Source organism: Cibotium barometz, chromosome 31 (genome assembly GCF_041138505.1).
Source record: "Cibotium barometz isolate CiBa-2024 chromosome 31, ASM4113850v1, whole genome shotgun sequence".
Taxonomy (NCBI): Eukaryota; Viridiplantae; Streptophyta; class Polypodiopsida; order Cyatheales; family Cibotiaceae; genus Cibotium; species Cibotium barometz.
Genome location: NC_141076.1, coordinates 47,345,757 through 47,362,600, shown reverse-complemented (window position 1 = coordinate 47,362,600; position 16,844 = coordinate 47,345,757). Strand labels below are relative to the sequence as shown.

General features: G+C 41.8%; 1 protein-coding gene across 2 annotated transcripts; it reads left to right on the top strand.

Moving 5' to 3' along the window:
* Window positions 1-1,051: 1,051 nt before the first annotated feature.
* LOC147620944 (uncharacterized) lies at window positions 1,052-2,757 on the top strand. Of its 2 annotated transcripts, none has more exons than XM_086825213.1 (7): window positions 1,052-1,200; window positions 1,311-1,426; window positions 1,528-1,582; window positions 1,707-1,827; window positions 1,934-1,981; window positions 2,108-2,202; window positions 2,514-2,757. In XM_086825213.1, exons 1-7 carry the CDS (start codon window positions 1,120-1,122, stop codon window positions 2,607-2,609), a joined length of 612 nt encoding a protein of 203 aa, XP_086681339.1. In that variant the 5' UTR covers window positions 1,052-1,119; the 3' UTR covers window positions 2,610-2,757. The 2 variants fall into 2 exon arrangements, with proteins under 2 accessions (XP_086681339.1, XP_086681338.1); XM_086825212.1 differs by having other exon boundaries at window positions 1,060-1,200; window positions 1,308-1,426.
* The last annotated feature ends 14,087 nt before the right edge of the window (window positions 2,758-16,844 follow it).

Here is a 16,844-nt window from a genome sequence, read left to right as displayed (position 1 = left end):
TCGATCCAAGCGAGCTTTGTAAGTGGATCGTGCATTATGTTGGAAGGTATACCCAGGCATTAGAGGCTGACATTCTTTCCCAAAGATCAATCAGATTAAGCATTGCTACAAAATCTGCCCACGAAGACCTCTCACAGTAGCAAGCATATGTGTACGACCGGATGTATTATCACCAAGTTGAGGGGCATTATTGAAATCTCCACATATGAATTCTTTCTGTCTCCAAGGGTACAATTTCATTTGTTGCCATATCTGTCCTCTAGCCTGAGAGGATTGAGGTGCATATATTGATGCAAATTCAAAGATTTTACCCTGAATAAAGCACTGCATAACCATCCATATGCCTTGGAGGTCATTAAATGCCATGAATGGCTGCAAATGATGTTTCACAAGAAAAAGTACACCCGAAAAGGCATGGTGGCCTGCATAAAAAATATCATAACCAGCATAATGGCCTTGTTGTCCAGCGTAGTGATGTTGATTGTGTTCCTGAAGAGCAACGATGTCTGGCTGCATGCGCTTCAAATATGCCCAAACCATCTTCCACTTTTTAGGGTCACACAAACCCTGTACATTGAGAGTCAAAACTATGATATATGACATCATATTTATAGTGTATGTACAGTATGAACAAAAAAAGTAGCTCAAGCTTGCATTTCCTCCACAGGGTCTGCACCCCGATCAGGAGGAGGAATATCTATGAAACGGGTGGCTAGCAAGCTAGCAGCAGCCTCTTCTTCGGGAAATAGAGTACGACCTGCAGTTACAGTAGCCCAGGTGATGCCAATTCTAGAATTTTCTTCTGGGGTATGCCCACTGGAGGAGGCTCCATTCCCAGTTCTAGAAGGCAAAGGACGCCTGGGGATAATTGTCCTGCGTGGTGGCTGAGATGTTTCTTGAAGTGTCTTTTCTTTTCCTTTTGGTGAAGAAGTAGAGGGATTAGCCACAACTACATTCATGAGATTGGCACTTTGCCTTTTTCTTGAGGCATAACAGGAGTCTTTAGACGTTTGTTTTTAACCCCTGAAGGACCAGGAGTCTACATTTTTAATGTTTTGTCTTGCAAACTTAGTCACATTCAAGCAAGCCCTGTTGGCTTCTATGTCAAAAGCTTGAGGTATGATGTGGCAGGAAGAAAGGCTTCGTAGATTCCAATTGCGCCTAGAAGCTGTGTTTGATGGGGCCCGGTCTGAGCATCAGGTCAGTTCATCTCAGTCTGCGGAAGTCTGAATTCAGCATGTGGAGGTCTGGGGTTGAACTTGTGGCATAAATGTCAAGTATTTCATATAAGTGCCTTATTTATTTAGCAGGAGGCATTGAAGGCTTTATGGTACGCTGCATTCCCTGATTTGGATTTACATGGACTTGTTTCCGATCAGTGGAAGGACATGGGGTGGCAGGGCAATGACCCATCTACCGATTTTAGGTTTTTTTCACTAATTAGCTCCTTAAATCTGGTTTTTGTTATGTCTTAGTCTGTACACCATCCTATATGATATTACTTGTACATATGCTGGGACTTTGCAGGGGTGGAGGATTCATCTCTCTCGAAAATCTGCTGTTTTTTGCAAAGAAATACCCGGTATGCTGGCTCACTTTTGAGTATGGAACAACCCCACCCCCGCCGCCCCCCCTCCCCCCTCCTCCCTCCTTTCCCACCCAAAAAAAAACACACCCCCCTTGATTTTTTCTGTTTTCTTTTTTAGAAAACATTCCAGCAGTTGTTATGTAAGAAAGGAGGTAGAAGGGCAACATGGGAGTACCCTTTTGCTGTGGCCGGTGTCAACATTACATTTATGTTGATTCAAATGCTGGACCTTCGTTCTGGTGAGTGTTACCTATTTCTAATCTAAGCAGTTCAAATCTTTTACAGTATTGATTTTACTTCCCTGATCTTGATTGATCACTAAAACCTGACCCTCGAATCCTACAGGTAAGCCAAGGTCATGGACGGGATCATCTTTTTGGAGGATACTGGCAGGTATGTCATTCTCAGTAGATTGATTGTTTATGATGGGATTCAAATGCACTGAATGTAGTGGTGTAAGCATGATGAAACACACCCTTTTTCTTTTAGTTGAGGTTTTCTTTGCTTCACGTCTTGCAGATGAGGAGACGGCTTTTGATTTGCTCTATTGTGTTGCATTCAAAGTGATGGATACACTGTGGCTCGCAATGCATGCTTCATACATGGAATTCAATGTATGTCGCAAGATCATACCGATGACACCCACCCCTTCCATGCGGTTTAATTCCATCTGGGGCATCTACTTTGTCAACACTTTAAATGCTCTCAGATTTATTTTTTTATAGCAGGGATGTGTTAGTCTGGGACAACTTAGTGTGTGTGTGTGCTACGTAACACACACACACACATTCTTACGGACTGTATGCTTGCATGAGGAGTCAAGCCAAGTGCAAACTGTTGATTGATGTGGATTGTGATTAATTGAAGTAGAATCAAGTACATAATGATAGTTTCTAACATTGGATTATTACATTTATGTTGCCAGGTAGTTATGAAAGCCACACGTGCCCAGCTCGAGCAAGAGCTAACCATGGAGTCCGTTAATCGGATTGAAGACATGCCATCATACACACTCCTTTGAGAAGATCATTTCCAAAAAAATGGCGGATGACCTCTGTATTATCACTTGTATAAAAAATTTACAATATGCTGACTCTTTTGAGAATGCATTTATACTTGTCCTTTCCTGTTCTAGACATTGTACCACAAGGTGAGTTCTTTGACAGGGTAGAAGACATTCTTGAAGGCGGTGACATGGTGCTCTGTGTAATTACGAATGGTTTGTTATTGGCAGCTCCTTGAAAACATCTTTCAAGGTGGGTCCTATTCTTGAAAAATATTTACAAGGTCAGAGGTTTGAAAAGCTTGTGCATTGCTAAGATCAGTTTTTTACACATGACCATTGATTTTTTTAAAAATCCTTATCTTATAGAGATCATTGGGATTGAGAACTCATCATATGCCATTGATGAAACTAGGGTGGGCACACAGAGATGGTTAGGATGACTGAGGTGAGCACCTGAATAATAGTAGTTAATCGTTGCACAGAACAAATCAAATTTACAAGCACATAGGTTGGATTAAGAAATTGCATTTGAGGGGTAATCATATGAATGGAGAACAAGCCTCACTATGCTGTGGTTCTTCACCAGGTCGTTTTTGAGTTCGGAAACATTTCTATGTAACATATGTATCCATGCTATGTATAACATGGTTTGCTATTGACATCAACTATTTTATATGACCAAGTATACATGGATTGGAGGTTCTTCAGATTGTGAATGATAAGTGGTAGTCAAGATGCCTTTACAGTACTCGAGTGCTAGCCTTGTAAGCACAAAAAAGGGTTATGGATTTTCATGTTATATCAAGCAAATGCTGAACCCACAAGTTATATGGATACATTGCTCCAAATGATCATTAGAAGCATAGCCTTGTAAGCACAAAAAAGGGTTATGGATTTTCATGTTATATCAAGCAAATGCTGAACCCACAAGTTATATGGATACATTACTCCAAATGATCATTAGAAGCATATGCTTGATTAGGGATTTACTATTGAGAAGCGTCATTGTCAGCTCCAATGTAATTTTGGTGTCTTCTTCTAGAAGAGAATCCATTCCTGGTAATACGAGGTGATTATCGAGAAGAAATGCTTCGTGTTCCCATCAAGAAGAAATTTTTTGTATTAATCCTTTTTATGTTATTAACATAGCTGTGGTATTTAAAAATATCTATTATGTTGATATTTCCTTGTGCTACATCAACAAAGCCAAGGTGTTTGTTCCTCAAAAGCACATGCTATGTTTGCCACACTATTGATAGCTCATGACTTTTACAATCCTACAAAAACAAGAACAAAACAAATATCAAATAAGTAAGCTTAAGTCATAAGAAAGTTACATGCTTACATCCAAGGAATTTGAGGTATTAAAATCTAACGTTACTTTCAATCTAGAAACACTAACATTCTCTCTTGAACTTGTAATTAAAGTGTGCGTGTGTGCTTGCAGGTGTCTAACTTAATTTCTAGCAAATCTAACTTAATCCACATGCGTGTACACATATATGCATGTGCCCGTGTGCATAGAAGTGCGTGTGCATAGGCACTTCCACGTGTATATTTACATTCCACCATTAATGTAAATATAGACCCTTACCACATACATGGACAAAACTCATATCCATCAATGTAACTCCATAATATTCTATGTGTGTACTCATTCATCGGCCTTCTCCACACCCATGCTACATGAATCCAATGGTAAAGCCAATCTCTTAGAGCTGCACAATTGAAATATCCATGAAGTAAATTTGCTATAGAGTGCATATATATTTCTTGGCAAGCATTTATACACCCTTGTGTACATTTAATGAGATGCTTTGACCTTTAAAAGCACAATTATCTTCATGAGCCATTTCTTTTGTGGAATCTCACCAAGGCTATGTTTTTTGAAAACTATGAACTCTTATTTCAAAATGTACTAGGGCTAATTTCATATGTAACTCATATCTTGACTATGATAGTGATTCTCAAAGAATAATTAAGAAATTAGTGTGCTAAGACTTGTAAGAACCTAAAGCATCCAAGGGCTTCCCCGATGGAACTGTGGGTGAAGGAATGGGAGGGAGGGAGGCAGATGCATATGGCATTGGCGAGGCAGGTGTGGCTTTGGGCGATGATTCAAAAGCATTCAAGCAAGCAATAAGAGGGAAGAAGGAGAAGTCACCAGTAAACTATTGTAAGGAAATGATTGTCTTGCTTATTGTAAAAAATGACACATACAAATGATTAGCTTTTACACTAGGCCAACCAAACTTAAAAACGATCCGGCCTCTATTACTAGTCTTAAGCAACTATGTACACTAACTCTGTAGACTTTTCCTATTTGACATTAAGCTCATGGTAAGAGTACTTTATATGTTCCGGTATCATGTTACAAAAGTTAAGTGCCCGTTCGTGTATGTAAGATGGTAAAAAACGTTACGATAGGTCCTATGAAGTGCTTAACATACCCCCCTTCTTAATGGTGATCGTGTCTTTGCGTTAGCCAAGTCGGTGGTGAAGCTACGGTTAGGAAGTGGATGGTCCATGATATATCATGGTGGGCCAAGGTTAAGTGTTTAGTTTGGGACCGATATGCAACCAGATGTAAGGCAAAGTGATGGGCGGCTTTGGGTAGTCCACATGGCAAACAACTTGTCGAGGCAACATGGGAAGTAATAGGCGATGTAGAGGTGCTTCATGTCGGATCTCCGTTGGTTAGGACGCTTCAGCATGAGGTTAGTGGTCTACACCTTGTGATGTGGACTCTTTGACATGAGGTAGTAAAAGTGGTATGCACCTTATGAGATTGATGAAATGAGAGCCAACATTGGCATGGACGGATGAAGATTCGGGACATCATGGTGCGACAAGGTATTATGAATACGTTGGCCAAGGTGAGGTTTTGTTGGTGTTAAATTAAAGTCGAAGTGGCATGGAAGCTCGAGGGAGGTTCATAAAACGTCTAGGGTTCTCTAGGCGATGGGTTGGCGGGGCAGCACAAGCGTCCAAGGGCTACCCCGATGGAGCCGTGCTGGGGGCAAAGGGGAGTAAGGAGAGATGGGAGCGAGGAAAACAGATGCATACGGCATCGGCAGGAGCGTGGGCGGTTAGCGGCGGGGGTTGTGGACGCAGGCTGAAGGAGATGGGGGGGGCACATGGCTTAGGTAGTGGGAGGGGAGTGGACTGTGTAGACACAAGGAGGAGTTTGTGTGTGTGTGTGTGTGTGTGTTTTTTTTTTCCCCCACCTGCATGTTGTAGTTGAAGGGTAGATTTAGAGAATTTGTTTTTCGCCTCAGGTCGTGGGTGGAGGGTACATTTGGTTATTTGGTTTTGTTATTTTTAACTTGTTTTTTTTGAGGGTTTTTTGGTATTTTTAATAATTTATATAAGTAAGGTTCGAATTGTTTGAATTGAGAAAAAATTTTAAAAGAAAAAATAGAGAGTTTTTTTAATCATAAAGGGAAAAACGTTTTGAAAAGGGAAAAAAATGGAGGGGGAGAAAAATAACAAGAATTTATTATTTTGTGAAAAAGAAAAAAGAAAAAGAAAAAGAAAATAAAAAAGTGGGGAAAAAAATAAAATAAAAAACAAGAAAAAGGTTTTTTCTTTGAAAAATGAAAATAAAAAAGAAAAAAAGAAAAAAAGGGGGGAAAAAGGAGTTTTTTTTGGTTTATATGAATGGGAAAAATATAAAAGATGGGGGGTCCTTTTTTAATAAATATTTTATGTGACAAATAATATAATAAAAAAATGTAAAGGAACGAAAAATAAAAGCCAAAAACAAGGGTCTCCACCCTTTTTTTCTATGGTGAAATAATAACTTAAAAAGAAAAAGGCAAGCAAAAGGGGGGGGGGGGGTCCTTTTTCCTTTTTTCTTTTTCTTTTCTATTTTTCTTTGTTTTCTTTTTTGGGTATAAAAAGGAAAGGTGGGAAATTTTAATTGGGGGCCGAGGGGAGGGGGGGTTTTGCGAGGGCGCGTGTGCACGTGTGAACAAGTGAGCTATGGTGCATGTTCAGCGGTGGATGTGTGTGCAAGCAAGTGTGCGAATATGCATGCAAGTGAGGGGACTGTGTGCAAGCAAGTGTGCGAATATGCATGCAAATGGGGTGTGGTGCGCATGGGGGGGGGTGAGGGGACTGTGTAGACACAAGGAGGAATTAGATTTTGTGTGTGTGTGTGTGTGTGTGTGTGTGTGTTTTTTCCCACCTGCATGTTGTAGTTGAAGGGTAGATTTAGATAATTTGTTTTTCGCCTCAGGTCGTGGGTGGATGGTACATTTGGTTATTTGGTTTTGTTATTTTTAACTTGTTTTTTTGAGGGTTTTTTTGGTATTTTTAATAATTTATATAAGTAAGGTTTGAATTGTTTGAATTGAGCAAAAAAATTTAAAAGAAAAAATAGAGAGTTTTTTTAATCATAAAGGGAAAAACGTTTTGAAAAGGAAAAAAATGGAGGGGGAGAAAAATAACAAGAATTTATTATTTTGTGGAAAAAAAGAAAAAGAAAAAGAAAATAAAAAAGAGAGGGAAAAAATAAAATAAAAAACAGGAAAAAGGTTTTTTCTTTGAAAAATTATGGTGCATGTTTAGCGGCGGATGTGTGTGCAAGAAGCAAGTGTGCGAATATGCATGCAAATGGGGTGTGGTGCGCATGCATGGAGGTGGGCATCGGGAGTGCGATGTGTGCTCAAGTGAGTGTGCGGTGCACATACACATGAGCGTGTGCGAGCATGCTCGGGTGCGTGAATGTGTGCACGTGTGGCTGTAAAGGTATGTGCACACAAGGGTGTGAATGAATGAAAGTGCATGTAGCGGGGTGCGTGCATGCACATGGATGTGCATGGGGAGTAATTGTGTGGACATGAATGCAAGAATATGTAAGCACGAGGGGTGTACGTGCATATGGGGGTGTGGTGCACGCACGGGGTGCATGCCCATGAATGCAAAGGTGTATGTGCGCATGGGCGCGGTGGCGCACGTGCATGAGGGTGTTTGTGTGGATGCTGGGTTTGGTGCAGACATGGGTGTATATGTGCATGGGACATGCGTGTGTACGGGTTAAGGTTGTGCAAATGTGTAAAAGTGTGTGCACATGTTGGAAGGTGAGAGTGTGGGCACGTGTGAAAGTGAGTACACGTATGTGAAATGGTGCATGCATGTGTGTACACGCATGTGTGAGTGGTGGAAGGGGTGGTCATGCTTTTGTAAATGCAAAAATATGTGTGCACACATGCGTGCATGATTGCAAGTGCATGTGCGAGCGGGCGTAACTGTATGGGGTGCACGTACATGCATGTGCAAATGTAAGCGAATGGGTGATTATGTAAGGGTGTATGCACTTCCAAATAGGACTATGTGGTGAGAATGCATGGGCATGTGCATGCAAATGGCATGGGTGTGTTGTACGTGTGTGCGAATGCAATGTGTGTTCTGATGTGTGCACGTGCATGTTTTAATTATTTTTTAAACGTTTCTTTTTATGTTTTTGAATTTTTTTAATGTTGTTTTAAAATTTTTGGTGAAGGTAGTACTGCACGCATGTGCTTACTATGCGTGTACTCAACGAGAACAGTTTGCCCATCATGATGAAAGCTAGTACACCATCGTAATTTGCGTTCAAGGCTTCCTATGCGTGCAGTCAACGAGAACCATTTGCCCATCATGATGAAAGCTAGTACACCATCGTAGCTGGCTTTGTTGGAGTGTTTGATTGAGTTGTGTCTTTCTAGTTCCAACTGGTGAGGTGGTGTGGGGGCATGGCGCACACAGGTACACACAGTGTTGTGGTGTTGTGCTCGACGATGCCACAAAAGTGTGTGCATGGTTCTCTTTTGGGTTTGGCAGCACCATAGGTGGCTTTTCTTTGATAGGAACAAGGTTTGTTAGGGTCCATGGGCTCTTCTGATTTTTTTGAAGGTGGTGCTGGCACATGAGTCAAGGTAAAAGTCATTGCTCTCCACTCATGCTTATGCTTTGGGGTTGACATTGGAGGCATGGCTTTGGGTCTCCACGCCCACTTGGATTTGATGTTTAAGGGTATGCTTGTGGGGGTTTGGGGTATAGGTTTCTTTGATTTTGGCACCTAGATGTTGGGGATTTCTTCGTATAATCCGTGTGCCTCTAGCCATTTTATTGTAATCCAACAAAGTGTTGAATTTTGAGGTGGTATTGGGTATTAGGATCGTTGCTTGGATATTTTTAGCTTCCAAGATTGTGCGGACGATGAGGTTTTTGGGACCCAGATTGACACGTTCCCTTTATAAAATCCTTGGGCTTCTAGCAACTTGACGGCGGGGATCCAATGGGGCTCAAGATTTGGGTGAAACTTTGTTTCCCGATTGGTAGATGTCCAAATGTTCTTCGCCTCATGGGTAGGCTTATAGCTAAATGGTGGCTATCAAGTCTTTGTTTAGGCATCGTACTTTCCCTAGAAAGCTAGGGTACTCTTAGGTAATACCCATTCCTTCTTGGTGTGATATCCCTGAAGGGTTGCTGAGGTTGAGGTTTAGGTCATCGACGTCTTTGCCAACAACAAAGCGAGGTTTAGGATCTCCATAATGGTATAAGGGGCGGCCCGACATGGTGAGGTGAGAGCTTTGTGTAGTTTTACAGGTTACCAAGGTGATGGCTTGTAAGTGGAGGATGAAGCTTGGGATGTTGATAGGTTCAGGGTGACCTCATCCATCAAGGGGATACGGTGACCTCATCCATCAAGGGGATTCATCAAGGGGATACGGTGATCATTCCGAAGGGAAGCATAAATGTCATGGTCCTTCTTTTCTAGCTGACGATGCAATCCATGGCCATGATCTATCCCCTTCCAAGGATGATGCTCTCTTTCAATGTATCTACAGGGGTCACATAAAACTTGCACAATGCAAGCTTAGATCCAATAAGAAACTCAGATTCAAAACAATCGACGGTCATAGATTGGGAATTATTCACTACAATAAAGTTTGCTACGAATAGTGTGAGGGGTTTGGATGGCCTAATGAGGTTTACATCTCCCAAGAAAACACATTGTGGCTAGCCCTAGTGTCAATCAGGGGAGGCCATGTAGCTAGGTGGTCTTTCTAGGGGAACTCTATCTCAAGGCAAGGAGGTTCCACCGTTGGTCCTATCTCGAATGCGTTGAGAATGTGAGTCTAGTCCTCCGTGTCGGCAAGCTCTAGGAGGGGCTCGTATTCTTGATCCTCGTCTTCCCCATCCAACATCTTATTACAAGCTATGCAATTATCAATTGACATGGTGTAAGCTTTTGCACTACATGCTCTGCAACAAATATTGATTGAAGAAGTCTGAGAGTGATTGTGTCAAACTCATTGGCAAGAATGCCTTGATCCATGGGATGAGTCTTCCTTTTTCCTGGTGCTATCGACACCATACATGAGCACAAGGTCCCCTGTTTCAAGTTCTTTTTGCTTAAGGTTTTTGTAGAACCAATGTTTCCTTCGTAATTTTTCAACCAAGAGTCCATGTGATGCTATTAGTCTGGTCTCATCAAGCTTTTCTAAGTCAATTAGCCTTTCAACTAATGCATTCTCCGTTAAATTCTCTTGTTCGGTGATCCTTAAGCTTGGAACTAGGTATTCCATAGGCATAATTCCTTCCACACCATAAGCTAGACGGAAAGGAGTGTAACCTGTCGCTACCTTATATGATGTTCAATAGGCCCATAAGGCTTGTTAGCTTATGTTCCCAGTCTGTTCCAAGGGCTTGCTTCCAAGGTTTTTGTCAAGATAGTACACAAAATCTTGTTTGTACTCTCTGCTTGACCATTGACCTGTGGATAATAAGGTGATGATTTTCAATGGATCACTAAGAATCCTGCAAGTAAATGATCAATCACCTCATTGATAAAATGTGAGCCACGATCACTCACTAATTCTAATGGGCAGCCAAATCTCGAGATGATTTGATCATATAAAAATTTTGCAGTTGTTCGCGCATCAACTCTCTATGAGGCTCTGGCTTCTGCCCATTTTGTGAATTAGTCCGTGGGCCACGATCACGTATCAGGCTTGGGATGGGTGTGCCGCTAGACTAATCGGCCCCACAAAATCTATCCCCCATTTCTCAAATAGGGGTGAGCAGCATCTTGTCCTTTTGTTGTGGAATAGCGAAACATTGATATTCTTTGCATCTTTTGACAAATTCTATGGCATCTCCGAATAACGTAGGCCACCATAGTCCTACTTGAAGCACTTTTTGAGCTGTGATTTCTCCAGCAAAATGTTTGCCTACTATCCCTGAATGAGCTTCTTCCAATATGGTGATGAACTCATTCTCTCTAACGCATCGTCGAAGCACATTATCTTTTCCTAGCTTATATAGTTCTCCCGCAATTAGTTGATAAAGTGGAGCCTGCTTGATAAGCCGCCTTTTATCTTTGTTCAAAGGTATTTCCTGCGGAAAACCATAAGCTAGATACTCTGAGATTTCTTCACTCCATTCGGGTACCATGTCCAACTTAAATAAACAAGCATCAAGAAGGTCATCATCAACACCAGTTGCTAGTTCCCCATTTGGAATTCTTGACAGGTGGTTGGCCAACACATGCTGTGTTCCCTTCCTTACCACCGTGACTGTAAAGTTGAATTCCAATAACAATAGTAACCATTGTGTGATTCTCGCCATGGTGCAAGGTTTGTTTACTAGGTATAGTAAGGCTGGATGCTCCACAAAAAATACAAATTTGTTGGCCAAGAGGTAATGTTGATATTTCTTGATAGCGTAAACCATGGCCAATCCTTCTCTCTCTGTGTGGTGGTGTAATTCACCTCTACACATCATTTAGCTTTGACGACTAGCGAAGCAAACAAGATAGTCCAATTTGAACTCACCAGGTTGGGCTAGTACGCAACCAATAGCAAAATTTGATGCACCAATATGCATGTGAAATATGAGATCCCAATTGGGGGGTCCTAGAATTGGTGCGCTTGCCAACGGTTGCTTTAGTCGATCATATGCTTCCTGACACTCCTCAATCCACTCAAAGATAATGAGGAGCTTGTACAAGGGTCTGGCTATTTCAGCATAAAAAATTATGAAGCGGCGATAATACCCCACATGACCCATAAACCTCTGCATTCCCTTGTAGTTGGTAGGCAGTGGTAGCTCCAATATCAGCTTGACCTTGCTGTCGTCCGTGGATATACCATTCTTAAAGACAATGTGTCCCAATATTATCCCAATATTACACCATGCTTGACCCAAAGCTGACACTTCAAGGGGTTTAGTGATATACGATATAATCGACATCGCTCAAACACTTTCCTCAAGCAGGCCAGATGGTCTAGCCATCAAGAGCGTGCACATAGATTGTCAATGAATACCTCCAACCACTATTGTAAGTAGTCCTTGAAGGCTGTGCACATCAACCGTTGAAAGGTTGCTGGGGCGTTTGTGAGGCCGAACAGCATAATGTTGTATGCAAATGTCCCCCACATTGCGTTGAAAACTATCTTGTGCTAGTCCTCTGGTGCTATGGACACTTGATTGTAGCTAGAGAATCCATCCAAGAAGCTGTACGCTTCTCTCCCAGGCAATCTTTCCAAAACATGTTCTATATATAAGGCAATGGATAATGGTCTTTCCTAGTGGCTGCATTAACCTTTTTAAGATCAACACATACCCTAAGCTTTCCATTCTTTTTTTGGCACTATCATGATTGGTGATAACCAATTCGTATGTTCGATTTCATAGATGAAATCCGCAGCAAATGAGCTTGTCAATTTCCTCCTTTACAATAGCTGCATACTAAGCATTCATCTGGTATGGTTTCTGCCTAGTTGGTCTTGAACCTTCCATGATTGGAATCGTATGCTGTATGATCTTAGGTGGTACCCCCTTCATCTCCTTGTAATTCCAGGTGAAACAATCCTTAAATTCCTTGAGGAGAGCAATGAGCTCCTCTTCTTCAACCAAAAAGTCAAATCTTTAGCAATATATGGGCCGAGCTTCTTCCCCTGGTCCTGTAATATCCACCTCCTTGACTTCTGTCGGGCCATTGTAGGATGTGGACAACCCATCCTCTTTCACCCTTGTAGCTATCAGTCTCGTTGCCGTTCGTCAACAGTGTAGGTTTTGAAGTGGTCGAGTATTTAAAGCTAGTCTGGTTTGTCCTCATTGTCACTTTGCTTCAGCCACGATCTTTTTAGCCTCACGTTCTGCCTTTGCTAGGGCTTTATTGCATTTTTGGCATCTAGATTTTGTAATCTTGGGTGTTTCTAGCTCTTGAAGGACGATTTTCTCTTTATGCCTTCCCTCTAATGATTTCTTACTCAACTCCTTGCCCCCAATCCTTTAAGAACTCATCGTGTACCTTAGTGGCCTAAAGGTACCTCAGCCATTGGGCATCCGTGGGTTTTCTTTGTAATAGGGCATTTCGTCAGGCTATATAATGTTTCTGTTTTTGCCACCGTTTGAGGCGCCGAGCTGGTATACGGCTTCATGCTATAGTACCTATTGTACTTGATGTCTCCCCTCCTGACTCCTCATCAATGATCTGCTAATTAACCATGCAGATAGATGTCATGGGGATGGTTCCAGATTCCAAATACTGGGTTCCCCTCTTGGGCTGCATCACATCAATAGTGGCCAACACATGCATCTAGTTTTCATTGAAGTCCGGAGGAGGAAGTGATGCATACATTTTCATTTCCTCTTCATCCTTGTGGGGATCTCCCTCTCCGAGGATTGGCATATCTATATAGAAGTGGTTCGTTCCATTGTGACCGAATCATTACCAAACAACTGCTCCTCCATGGGGTGTGCTTTCCATGTTCTCAGATCAATCTTTAAGATTTGCGAACCCCTACGTACATACACATTATCCAAGGCCCAATCATGCACCAATTTGGATTTCCTTATGAAGGGTCTCCCCAATATTATGTCATATGTATCAAGTTGGCGTATGAAGTCCATGACCACCACGGATGTATGATGATAGCGAAACGTAAAAAGTTTGAATTTAACATTCTCTAGAAGCCCAATGGGCCTCGAAGATGTTCCGTCAGCCATTTTAAGGATCAGATCTGCTGTTTTAGATCGGGCTTCCCCCAGTTTTCCCAGCAATGTTTTGTAATGATGGTAACCTCCACCCCACCGTCCAGGATAGCCAGTGCCTGGTACCCATTATGATGAATCGAAATGGTGGCATTTGTGTTGTCGCTTTCATAGTAGCGTCCCGATTGGTTAACTGGTATCTTAACGACTCGGGTTTTCCTTGTATGCCTCAAGGTTCTTTCTACTAGAGGTGGCAGAGTCTCATCTATAGTATTTGCTGGCTTTAGTCCGCCCTCTACCCATTCTTTTACGTCTATCCATAGGGTTGGTGAATTGCATAACAGTTGCCCTAATGACATTTGGACATGCGTGGATAGCACAACCGTGAGACTTCCTATGTCTCTGGGTTCTTTGGATATAGAGGGTTCTTCCCATGTAGGTGTCTCGTATTCTTCCATAGGGAAGGAATGGATGGACTCCCCCAACCTAGTTTCCTCAAACATTCTGACAATGTGTTTGCTTGGGACTCTTCTGTTCCTTCCAAAATTGGGGTTGGCACGTCCAATTCCCTATCTCGGGTTGGCTCGTTTCGTGGATAAACTGTATCCCTTACCCGGTTGGCCTTTAGCTTGGCTTCATGAAGCTGTTGGTACTCTTCGACTAAGGCCTTGGCATCTTCAAGCTTCCTTATTTCCTCGTCAGCATTGGGATATTCACCGACCTCCTTAGGAGTTGTTGGTTGCTCTCTTTGCTTTTCTTGGTCTGATCCTCTATGATTGATCCCTTGACACCCCTCTTCCTTCGATTGGGTGGATTCGGTATCAATTGTATCTTCTTCGGATCCATCTTGGATTGTGACCCTTGTGTCACCCTTACCTACTTCATGACACGTTATGCGAGACCTCTGTCGAGAGACATGCAGTGCATGGAAAGCATGGCGAGAAAAAAAACTAAGCCCACCAATTGTCAAAATAAATTATACAAAGCCCATAATGAATAACAAAGTGTGCAAGGTAAAGGCAAGCAAGTCAGCAAAGAAAATCAAGAAATAAAGCAAGATAAAACTATTGAAAATCCTCAAGAATTAGGCTATCCTTATGATTTTCAAAATGGATGTTTTTGTAAATCTTAAGAACAAATCCAACCTGTCAGTTGTCTTTCTTTGCGATGCATACTTATAGACCTCATAGACCATACACCAGCCAGGTAAATGACAGCAACGTGCAACAAGGGAAACAAGAAATTTGATCAAAAAATCTAGAAAACTAACCATGAATTTCCTTCATGTACAGCTAACTACTAAGTCCAAGTTTGAGAGAGAAGTGCACACAACACTCTCACAGGGTCCCTCACCCCATTATTGTATGCAGCTTCACCCCCTGTCATATAAGTGACACAGAGGGAAACTTAAACTTAGATTAATGCTAAGCACATGAGAGATCAACCTATGCCAAAACTGAGCAAGACACAATAGAGAAAGAGAGAGAGACCTAATCTGTTGTATATTGCAAAACATGCTAGATTTACAATGACTTTCGATCCTAAACAGACCACAAAACCTGGAAGACAAGTTGTAATGTTTCCCCTACGCATAGTACTAGAATCCTTAGGTATTCTCAAGTGCACCCAAGTATCCATGTCGAAGACCCATGGAGATATTTTTTGGTTAGCATAAGTCTAAGCTCAATCTTGAGCCATCGTTACACTCTCCCTGGCAAGGTTGAGCATCTCCTAAATATCCTGCTAGAATCTCTCGTTTGTCAATCTTGGATTTTATCCAATCCTATGGCAATCGATGGTTGAGACGCCACAACAAAAAATAGTTCATCTCACAATATTACATTGTCGCAAATAAAGTAGACCCAAGTAACATAGATGGCAGAACAAAAGATATGTCATCACAAAAGGCACACTCCACCTATAGCATACCGGAGATGCTAATTAAAGAAGTTATAACCATACCACCATGCCTTCTGAGCAAAACTATTGCATATGATTAGGCCGCCATAACAAAATCTACTTGCTAACAGCTAAATACCATATCAACTCCATCATGCTGCCACATTACATATTCTTCCACTTAAGGCTTGGTATAATTCAACCTTAGTGAGGGTTTCCTAGTGCATGAATTCATGATGAGCAAGAGAATCCAACCCCAAAACTTGTAAAAACACATAGTAGAGATGTTTACAAGGCACATATGCTGAGCGTTTTCTCTCCCTCCTCTCAAAGTCTTTGCAGGTACATCGTGGGAAATCTAATCTTGTCACAGAATAGTTCACACCCTAGAAACGGATCCCTTTGTACTAACATAGAAGATATGGGACTCATTGCCTAGTACAATGGCCTCATGAAGAATAACTTGTGCATGCATGGTTCTTCCATTCTCAATTCTACCATGAAATTCCTTTGTCAACTTTGATCTCCACTTGAAAATTTTGCCATCTTTGTACTTTGGGCAAAAACCACTCAAAACTCTCCTTCCACCTCCTACTACTTACCTAGGCAGCTTTAGGGTTCCCACCCCTGTTAGCATAAAATTGTTACCTTGCAACAATTTTACTTCATGAGGTAGCACACATGTTCCCTTTTCAACTGGCCACACCCCTAGTGTTGGGCCCGGTGGTCCAACCACAAGATCATGAACATTCCAAGCATGCGTATTTGAAGTGTTGCAGAACTAGATGCAGAACCAGATGTACCTTCCACCACCCCGCCAAGGTGTGATCCTGATGTAGGGTACTTTCTATGGCCCCAAAAGCATGGTGCAGCCACTCCTTGACCATCACAGCTGCACCCTCGTTAATGTATCTCCCACATCTCTCACTTTGCCCTACCAATTTGCCACCTCGCATCTACCCATATCCATATCTCATCACCATTCATTCACATCTATCCCGATTCACATCCCATCACATCTCATCCATTCACATCACATCTCATTCATTTACATCTATCCTGTTTCACATGACATCCATTTCACCTCACATCTCATCCATTCACATCTATCCCAATTTACATCACATCTCATCACATCCATTTCACATCATATCTCATTCATCCACATCCATCCAATCGTTCACATGTACGACTACCCACATCTATCCATACATTCACATTTATCACTTCACATCCACATATATTCATGTCACATCACATCTCTTTACAACATTCTTTCACATACATCCACATTCATTCTTTCACATACATCCACATCCATTCTTTCACATACACATCCACATCCATTCTTCACATACACAT

Excerpts from the sequence above, each read along its gene's own strand:
- LOC147620944 (XM_086825212.1), top strand. The coding sequence starts at position 1,120 with ATGATGTGGCAGGAAGAAAGGCTTCGTAGATTCCAATTGCGCCTAGAA. Across the intron at positions 1,201-1,307 it reads GGGCCCGGTCTGAGCATCAG|CAGGAGGCATTGAAGGCTTT; the intron begins GTCAGTTCATCT and ends TTATTTATTTAG. Across the intron at positions 1,427-1,527 it reads GACCCATCTACCGATTTTAG|GGGTGGAGGATTCATCTCTC; the intron begins GTTTTTTTCACT and ends GGGACTTTGCAG.